The sequence below is a fragment of the Lacerta agilis genome, chromosome 3 (assembly GCF_009819535.1).
Source record: "Lacerta agilis isolate rLacAgi1 chromosome 3, rLacAgi1.pri, whole genome shotgun sequence".
Classification (NCBI taxonomy): Eukaryota; Metazoa; Chordata; class Lepidosauria; order Squamata; family Lacertidae; genus Lacerta; species Lacerta agilis.
Window position 1 is genome coordinate 89,145,308 of NC_046314.1, and position 10,112 is coordinate 89,155,419.

The 10,112-nt window shown below is 42.5% G+C and overlaps 1 protein-coding gene across 1 annotated transcript in view; it reads left to right on the top strand.

Moving 5' to 3' along the window:
* Positions 1-9,636, top strand: part of NVL (nuclear VCP like) — a 35,164-nt gene extending 25,528 nt beyond the window's left edge. Inside the window, exons 17-23 of the mRNA XM_033144689.1 lie at positions 121-240; positions 1,410-1,509; positions 3,188-3,294; positions 7,343-7,419; positions 7,937-8,025; positions 8,270-8,340; positions 8,732-9,636. Coding sequence (XP_033000580.1) covers positions 121-240; positions 1,410-1,509; positions 3,188-3,294; positions 7,343-7,419; positions 7,937-8,025; positions 8,270-8,340; positions 8,732-8,776 — 609 coding nt within the window. The 3' untranslated portion in view covers positions 8,777-9,636. The remainder of the gene's footprint in view (positions 1-120; positions 241-1,409; positions 1,510-3,187; positions 3,295-7,342; positions 7,420-7,936; positions 8,026-8,269; positions 8,341-8,731) is intronic.
* The last annotated feature ends 476 nt before the right edge of the window (positions 9,637-10,112 follow it).

Consider the following 10,112-nt stretch of genomic DNA (forward strand, 5'->3'; position numbering starts at 1 on the left):
TCTTGAGGGTAAAGCAATATCTGAACAGGCCCTTTTGGCAAGCCTGTTCAAATGATTGGGCATATGATACTTATCTTAAAGATGTTACAGTGATCCCCCCCTTCCTCTGTCCTTTTCCAGTACGTGGGGGAAAGCGAACGTGCTGTACGTCAGGTTTTCCAGCGTGCAAGGAATTCGGCGCCTTGTGTCATATTCTTTGATGAAGTTGATGCTTTGTGTCCTCGGAGATCAGACCGTGAGGTGAGCCTAAAAACACTTCCACCAATAGCTTAGATCCACTGGAGGATTGGGGGAATATGTAAATAGGTGTCTTTTGTCAGATTTATTTGCTTTCGCAATAATCCTATGAACTGGCTACTATTCCTAGAAAAGAAATCAAGTAACCTGCTCAGACCACCATAATTACTTTCTGGCACAGTCGAGGCCTCAGGCCACATCACCTAAACCTAAACCCACCTGCACACTGATTCATTTATCCACTGCTTTAAAGTTGTTAAATTTTTAAATAACAGCAGCTTTTATTTTCTCTTTGCCAAAGTAACATCCCAATACAAATCCTATGGGAACCAAAGTTCCGGCCCAATGGTCTCGCACAAATGCAAAATATTCACCATAGTTAGTGAACTGAAGGCCTAAATATGCAATCCCGACCTGAGGGCCTCAACCAAAGATGCTCTTGTTTATAAGACTTGCCAGGTTCTCTGTCACATTGTGACTCTTTGCACCTGGAAGACAGCAGGCCTCCAGGACGTCCCTTTACCTCTGCAAACTGCTGCCTCTGTGCCCCTCAGTAGGGAGTCATCTACCACCACCCCATCTCTTTTTCTCTGGGAAGTGGCAGGAATAATTCTATACATTGTACCTGTCACAGCCATCTCGGTGTATTCCGAGGTCTGCCACTGCTTAACACATTCAATCTCAAATCAGGCTAACTTTAACCCACTGGTTTTGAAGCTCCGTTGTGTAAACTAACCATAGTTACTGTAAACCAGAATCCCCAGTTTGGATAAAAACAGCAATCTGCATTTAAGAGAAACAAAAAGGCTCATTTATGAGGGGATGGGCTAGCAATTCATTAGTTTGCATGGGACAAACGAGAGCTTAAACTAGTGCTTAGTATTTTTACTCCATCTTTCACTTGAAACAGCTCCCAGAACATCTTACAGGTACCAGTAATAATATTAGCAAGGCTATGAAAATGCTGAATGACCTATAACATGGATGGTGGACTGTATCCTTGCGACCTCCCCCCTTCCAAGTTTGAGAGAAGGGTGGGGCCACCCCTTTATGACATCGTGACTAGCTCAGTTCCCCTCAGCTGATCAGCAGTGTGAGTCAGCTAAGATGCGCTGTCAGCATCAATCACTTGCTTTTTAACATCTTTGTCATCTTTTCAATTCACTGCATAGTCGGGGGCCAGTGTCCGTGTAGTGAACCAGTTGCTAACAGAGATGGATGGCCTGGAATCTCGTCGTCAGGTTTTCATTATGGCAGCCACCAACAGGCCAGGTAAGAATGGCTAAGCAGTTGTAGCTCCTTCTTAGGAGCCTTGTGTGGGTGTCTGTCCTGCCACGTGTACACGTGTCTGGAATCAGCAGCTGAAGTACGGCATATGTTATTGGGTTGTTGTTGTTTTTATTTTGATTATATAGTGATTTTTATGTTGATCTTTTTCTGTAAGCTGCCCTGAGACCTCCGGGTATAGGGCGGTATATAAATTCAATAAATGATAATGAGTAAATAATAATAATGTACGTGGTTTATACAAACAAACACAGGAAATTTGTGTGTGTAAAGCACTAGTTATTTTAGGGGTTTGAGAAGCAACACACTGTGTGCATTTGAATTTTGGTGTCTCTGCTTAAGAAGCTGGGATCTGAACTATGGTCAACAGCTTTGGAACAAAGCCGACCGCTTAATATTGTGACTTGTTCCGAAACCATTAACCATAGTTTCCCAGCGTGGATGAAATGTGAAACCATAGTTTATGGAATGTTTCCTGGGTTGTTTGCTGGCTCGCATAAAAAGACTGCATGTGCAGCCAGGAGGGAGGCCTGGAGATCGCTGGACGTACCCATGGCCTCTTAGGTTGGTGGTCCACCTGATGAGCTCCCTGGGGTGGGGTGTGCCTCCCTTCCCCATGCTGAGTTGGGGATCGGTCTCTAGGGAAGCTGTCCTAGGTTGTCTTCTCGAATGCAGATAATAGTCTGAGGGCAAGCTGATTCTATCTTTTCCCTCCTCTTTGATAGTCTGTGCCATTTCTTGCTGGTTCATTTGTTGAACAGAGGCAGGTTTTCTCATGAGCCTGATGGTCTTTTCCAGTTGTCCCTGCTTTGCCAGAGAGGCGTGGGTCGTCGTCTTATTCCATGAAGAAGCATAAAAATGATGTCAGCTCAAAGCAGAAATTCAATGATCTGACTAGATATAAAGAGAGTAATTTTGTAGCTTATGCAGGTTTAACCTGGCAGCAGTGGCAAGGGAACAACTCAGTGGATATACCTACAGGCTGTCTGCTGTGATTAACTCATGTGACCCAGTCAAGAGACCAGGCTGATCAAGGTCACATTATTCCCTAGTATAAAATTTACCCTTTCCTCTTTTTGTTTGTACAGAACAACCATTCCTAAATGGAATTAAATCCATTAAAATTCTCATGGGCATGGAAGGGGAAGGTAGGGGAGCAAACAAGTCCAAGGTTCACCATGAGTCGTATACCGGGGGGGGGGTTGTTTCCTGTTACAACAGAACTGGACCGCTGTGTTTATGCCATATTAATCTTTACCAAGCTGTGAGGGGACTCCTTTTAACATCTAGAAAGGCAAAAATGAGTGGTGAGCCACCTGTGTCCTGCTTTTGGCTTCAGGGTTCTGAGTCATCAGATGTCTACTACTAATCTAGAGTCTTTTTTAGAGTTAATTGTCCCAGCTACCTAAAATAAACACACCAGTTACCTCTGCGTAATCGACATAATATGTGCATAAACCCATAATTTCGCAGTAAAGAAGAGCTATGTAGTTGTGGTAAATGATAGCATTCCTTCTTTCTAGAGAGAGAAGGAACTTTGTTTGAGAAATGTAGTTTTCTGTCCTCAAAAACTTCCTGTGGTATGCCTTCTGGGTGTGTCTTCCTTGTGTGCTTCCAATTTTGAATCCAGAGTCTAAATAGGATTTTATCGTTTCTCCATCAGATATTCTAGATCCAGCTATTTTGCGCCCAGGAAGACTGGATAAAACACTCTATGTCGGTTTGCCACCACCTTTGGATCGCCTTGCCATCCTAAAGACTATTACTAAAGTAAGTGTGTGTGTGTGTGTGTGTGTGTGTGTGTGTGTGTGTGTTTTAAAACAATGTCCTTGAAAGATGCATGAAACAAAGTAATTTTCTCTAGAGCTTTACCTTACTCAGAATAGTTAAACCTAAACTGAATGTATAAGAATAGCATTGTTCAACTCCTAAAAAAAGAAATAAATCTTTTACACTCCTTTGTTTAATTTCCAATATCTACTGCTCCTTAATCAATGATGCATAATCTGGTACAAGATCATGACATTCTTCATCTCATAACGTAGAGATGGGGAACCTATGACTCTCCAGATATTGATGAACTTATCCCTGACTACCTATCCCTGACCACTTATCCCTGACTATTGCCCATGTTGGCTTAGGCTGATAGGAGTTTGAATCCAACAATGTCTGGAGGATCACAGGTTCCCAAGAGATGCATTGCAAAAGCAGCACCATATCCCCCCCCCCAAAAAAACCATTTCATACCAGTTTGGAACACATTTGGTTTCTAAACCTCCATTGATGCTTCTCAGCTGGTTGGATTCCCTCCTGCTGCCTCCTGTTCCTCAGCCCTTCATGGCTAACCAGCTCACATCTGATCAGGACACACTTATGACAAACCATATTTGGTATGCCACTTGGCGAAGCTACCAGTGCCCTCTTTGCTTTCCTTTTTTTTTTTTTTTAAAAAGGCATGTTTATGCCAGGAGGTAGTGCTGTGAGCCCAGATGGGCAACCATCAAGGTAACTTTGGAAATGTTATAAATAATAAAATTATTATTATTATAATTATTGAGTACAGAAAATGCATCATCATCAGGTTTGACGCATGCAGTCAGAAGGTACTTCCCATAGTGTTGGTGAGCTCTTGCTCACTGGAGATCTTCGAACAGATGCTATAATCTTCCAAGGTTGCTCCAGCCCTGGATTTCTTGCATCGAGCCAGGAGCTGGAGCAAAAGGCTAGAGCTTTCCAAACAGTGTCACGACACATTAGTGTGTCGGCTACAATGTGTAGGTGTGTTGTGTGAACGCTCCCCATGCTACTTCTGGGGCTGGAAAGGGCTTAGTTTAACCTCCATTTTGCTAGTAAAGCTGAATTACTGTGTTGTGAAATGATGCAAGTCTAAAAAGTGTGTCACCAGCATTAAAAGTTTGGAAATCACCGTTCTAAGTTGTTTCTTGCTCAATTAATTTCCATTACACTCCAGTCATCATAATAATACCTTATACAACAACTGAAGGATTTAGCCCTGTTTAGCTCTGAAACTCTTTCAGCCTAACCTGCTTTACAAGGTTGCTGCATAGATAAAACTGGTGGTGGAAAGATGGGGTTAAAAGATGATGAAATAACACCTGGCAAAAATGGCAGTATTGCGCTGTCAGGTGAAAATGGAATGTTGTTGTTGTTGTTGTTCAGTCGTTCAGTTGTGTCCGACTCTTCGTAACCCCATGAGCCAGAGCACACCAGGCACGCCTATCTTTCATTGCCTCCTGCAGTTTGGCCAAACTCATGCTAGTCGCTTCCAGAACACTGTCCAACCATCTCATCCTCTGTCGTCCCCTTCTCCTTGTGCCCTCCATCTTTCCCAACACCAGGGTCTTTTCTAGGGAGTCTTCTCTTCTCATGAGGTGGCCAAAGTATTGGAGCCTCAACTTCAGGATCTGTCCTTCCAGTGAGCACTCAGGGCTGATTTCCTTCAGAATGGATAGGTTTGATCTTCTTGCAGTCCATGGGACTCTCAAGAGTTTCCTCCAGCACCATAATTCAAAAGCATCAATTCTTCGGCGATCAGCCTTCTTTATGGTCCAGCTCTCACTTCCATACATCACTACTGGGAAAACCATTGCTTTAACTTATACGGACCTTTGTCGGCAAGGTGATATCGCTGCTTTTTAAGATGTTGTCTAGGTTTGTCATTGCTTTCCTCCCAAGAAGCAGGCGTCTTTTAATTTCGTGACTGCTGTCACCATCTGCAGTGATCATGGAACCCCAGCAATCTTAATTCCGGCTTGGGTTTCATCCAGTCTAGCCTTTCGCGTGATGAATTCTGCATATAAGTTAAATAAGCAGGGAGACAATATACAGCCTTGTCGTACTCCTTTCCTAATTTTGAACCAATCAGTTTTTCCATATCCAGTTCTAACTGTAGAAAATGGAATACATGCACACGAAAGCTCATACCAAGAACAAATTTAGTTGGTCTCTAAGGTGCTACTGGAAATAATTTTTTATTTTATTTTGTTTTGACTATGGCAGACCAACACGGCTACCCACCTGTATTGTGTACAGGAACATTATGTGTTGTGCTAGCAACCCTATTAATTGCTTTTCTGTTCAAAATGCTCTCAAGTCGTACGTGAAAAATGATTAAACACCACTTTGCAAGTAACTGAATTTGTTTAAACACAATGTGCACATATTTGTCCCTTTCAGAGTTGACACAATGAGTGTGTTTTGTGTGTTCTGTATCTGAGTACAGAATGGTGTTTTTAAAGCAGGTTTTGGTTCTAGGACTGAGCCAAGTTTCACCTAGAGCCAAATTTAGACTGGTAGAGATTAATGAAATGCTTTGCTTGAAAAAAAGTGAAGGGATTGGTTTAATGAATGTGGGTGCTGCTCTTTAGTTCAGGTTGTGATAAGGAAACTAGCAAAACTGCATGCAAAGCTGGTTCTGTGGAAAGTGGGAGAAGACAATGCTTGTCTTGCTGTAAATGGAATAAAGCGTGTTTTGGCTTGTTCCTACATGTCTAAATGCAGGCTTGAAATTTATTCATTGAAAAATGTTTCTCAGGCAGGCAGTTTGCCAAACAATTTCTCAAGCTGCCTTTCTGATGCATAAGTATATAAGTAGTTGGTGCCTGGGTGGTAGAATTTGTTTGTGGACTGCCAAATTTTCCCTTCCTTATTGAAAGTCTGGTGATTGTATTCTTCCCAATGCTGTTAGGATTTTTAGTTGTTGCCTAAGCCGGTGCCTGTATGTCTGCAAATTTAGATATGTCATGCATGTTGACAGAGGGCTCTTTGATCCTGCAGACGCTTCCATCAGTGGAACAGAAAGGGAGACAATCTTTTCCCCCAATTCATACTACCCACTGCAGAACCACTTGCCACATTGTTCTGAAGTGCCCCACCCCCACCCCCACCCACCCCCCGGAGCAGATTCAGGGTCTGAAGAGGGTGAAGGATTTGCAAAACTTGCCTTCCTCCCTGTTACACAGCTTGATGGTGGCCTCCACTGGGTCAAAGTGCCTTCCATCCGCAGAGAAACACTGCTGAATAAAATCCCATGCTTTCTCTGTTTTATGCAGAAACAACCAAACAATGTTTCACATAGTTCTCTCTTTAGTCATGCCATTTGGTACTAGCGTTTGTATTTTTTAAAACAACGTTATAGACTTACTTGTTAACTTCTTTATGAGGCTTTTGATTCATTGTTTTTCCTGTTGTATATTTCTTCTTTAAAAGTATTTTAAATCCTTGAGGACAGTAATTTAAGAACCTCATAAAGCCCTGGTGGCAAATAATAACATCTTGCTGGCATCAAATCACAAAACCTGGGTTAAGAACCTGTGAGTGCCCCAAGCCAGCCATTGGTGTTCCTGAGAAACTTACTGAATAGTTTGTGTGATTGATTAGTAGCTTGGTGGGAGGACTTGGGAAAGCGACTCCTTCCTTGACAGTTTGGTTTCTCCATTTGGCTCTTGGGAATCTTGCCAGGCCACACCCTTTGCCAGTCCTGCTTTGCATCCTCCTGGAGTGTTTTCCCCCAGGTGTGATCATGCCTCTTTCTTGCCTGGGTGGAGGAGCATGGGAGTGTGTGTCGAGACTAGCCTACCATACAAACACAAAATTCACATTCATTTCTCTTTGCACTGTTCATCCTGCCCCCACCAACCACCTGCTGTATCCACCGCTGTCCCCAGAATGGAATAATGCAGTCCTTGGGCTGAAAAATGTACCCCATCCCTGCTGTAGGATGAAACAATTGCTAGGTGGGTAGTTGAAGTTGATCCCCTATGTCTCTAAACATTTCCCCGGTTGTCACCTTTTATAGGATGGAACCCGACCCCCGCTTGACACTGATGTGGACCTTGAAGAAATTGCTCATAATCCTTGCTGTGATAGTTATACGTAAGTAAATTTCAATTTTTTATCTTCCATTGCCACTTGCAGGTGGTGTTGGTCCTTCTATGATACTGCCTTATCAGTAGTAGAAATTAAACACATCACTCCAAATCCTCATCTTCCTGCCTTTTTATCTCCATTAACACATCTGCCTAGACTAATGTTCCAGATTTATTTGAATCCTCCGGTTTCTGACACTGCATAGCAACAACCTCTGTGCCTAGTTTACGTTTATTTTTAAAGCAAGTGTACTCTGTAAAATATGTCAAGGAGGGTTTCAGCATATGCTTACAGAATCTAAATTAACACACATTAATCCCAGTTTGCCCCCAAAATATATAAAGAGAGCACATCTTCAGACTAACCAGCACACCTTGCTGAATGGAAATAATTTTATTTTAAATGTCTGTTCAGAGACATTTTAATGCCGATATTCGTTCCGCTGCTGCTGTTACAACTCTCCTTTAGGATAAAGAATGCACCCTAAAATGACTCATTGGCCTTTTGTTGTTTGTCTTTATAGGGGAGCAGATCTTTCAGCTCTAGTGCGGGAAGCTTCTGTCTGTGCCCTGAAAGAGGAGATGGCAGTGCTGAATGCCGCAAACAGGAAAGGTAAAGTAGGAAACTTAGGTGCCTTTTTATCCATTTGAGCAGAGCACTTGGAAGTGCCTAGAAGGTAATTAGTGGGAAGCTCAATCTCTGGGCAATCTTCATTGTTAAGGCCGTTTGATGCTTTCATATATCCTCTTCCTACAACTTATTTTGTTAATAGTAATGAAGTGTCATTTCATTACAGTTCATTATATATACTGTAGAAGCATGTTAACCTTCTCCTGTTGCACTGTATTGTTCGCAGGAGAAATCAAGATTGCCAGAAAACACTTCAAAGCAGCTTTCAAGAAAGTTAAATCTTCTGTATCGAGAAAGGTGAGAAGTGCTCTAGGCCAGGTGGTGACTTAAGCTGAGAGTGGCACAGAGAATGCTAAGGATTCTGCAAAGGAATATGAGGCATCCAATTTCCCTTTCACTCTTGTCCAAACGAGTCTGATCTGGGTGAAAACCACGCATCTGCCTTGGTGTTAGTGGGAGGGAATCTTACTGGCACATGGAGAAGAAAGTGGACACTGCCTCCTCAGCTGCTGACATCTTTAAAAAGCCAGTAAATTAGCCACTTTGCCTTTCCCTAGGTTTCTTTTGTAAATGGTGAAACACAATCTTTGCCACTGGGTAAAAAAGTTTTCCTTATAGTACAGTTCACCTCAAAAGCCTTACTGAATGAGTTTGTTACTGTTTTTCCTCCCTTCACCGGCATCCTTAGGACCAAATGATGTATGAAGAGCTGCGCAAGTCACTGAGCAGGTGATAGCAGGATGATTCCTAACAACCAACATGTTGCTTAACCTGAGAAGCTCTCCCGGTGAACTATTTTTCCAGAAGCATCTTCATGGATTGGACTTAACCTTGGTTTTGCTTGCCTGCCAATCTCAACATTGCTGGACTCGGTTTCCGAGAGAAGTTCTATCACGTCGTATAGTAATTAACATTTGGCCACAACCTTTCAAACTGGTCTCCAGGATATGGCCAGAAGATACATGATGTGGCCATCCGACTGAAGCTAAGCAGCCCTGGATCTGGTCAGAAACCCCATATATTCAATGAATTCTGTGATGGAAGAAAGCGCAAGATGTAAATGTTGTTTTAAAAATATGCCGTCAGCTGTCGCGGGCTTCTCCCCATCACTCTTCAGACGTTAAATTTTTCTTTGCGCTTTGAGACATTTGGTTAATATTGTTCGTGTCCTGCTTCTAAGCTGAACCGGTTAATACACAAAGAAGCAATAGCAAGTTAACCTACCCCATCAAGCCTAGCCCAGATAGCAGGGGTGGGGGACCTGTGATGCTCCAGATGTTGGGAGTGTAGTTTCCATCAGCCCCAGAGAGCATGGCCAATTTTCAGGGATGATGGGAGTTGTAATCTGACATTGGACTGCAAGGTGGGTGCAAGTTCCCTATCCCCATCTTACCCCACAGAAAGGAAAACAGCCAGGAAGGTAATAGGAGTAATGTTACCATGAGGGTAGTTACTCTGCCACCTACTATGCCTTTCCAAAAAAAAGTGGGCAGCAGGGCCCAGCTGAGGAGAGGGGAAATTGTGCTGTTGGGCAAGCAGAAATGCTTTCACTGGCAGAAAAATATCCTTTTAAACTACATTGAAAACTTAAGGGGAAACAGCTTTTTCTCTGTGGGGAAGCTTCACATTATTTAAAGAAGTCTGCTTTTTTGCTTTAAAAATACCACATTCTTTCCCATACTAGTTTTATGTGTAGGACTTAAAACAAGGGAATATTAGGAAAATTAGGTGCAGTGGCTGAAGAAGCAAGACTAAAGCCAAGCATCTGTAGGATCTGTCATTTGATCCACCCATGACCAATTCTGACAACGCAAAGGAGATCCTCACAGCAGTGTACAAGGACTTTTAAATAGCAACCATTAATCAGTTGCATAAGTGTCCCAAGAACATGTCTTTATTATTGCAAAATCCTCTGCTTCCCACACAGAAAGCACAGACTTTGCTTTCCCATGTAGTCTGGTCTGAAAGTCAGGTATGATCGGATTTTTTAAAAATGCATTTGTTTTCAACATCAGCAAAACAGTAAAACAAAAAAGTAACTTGAGAATAAATAATACAGAGCTTGTATT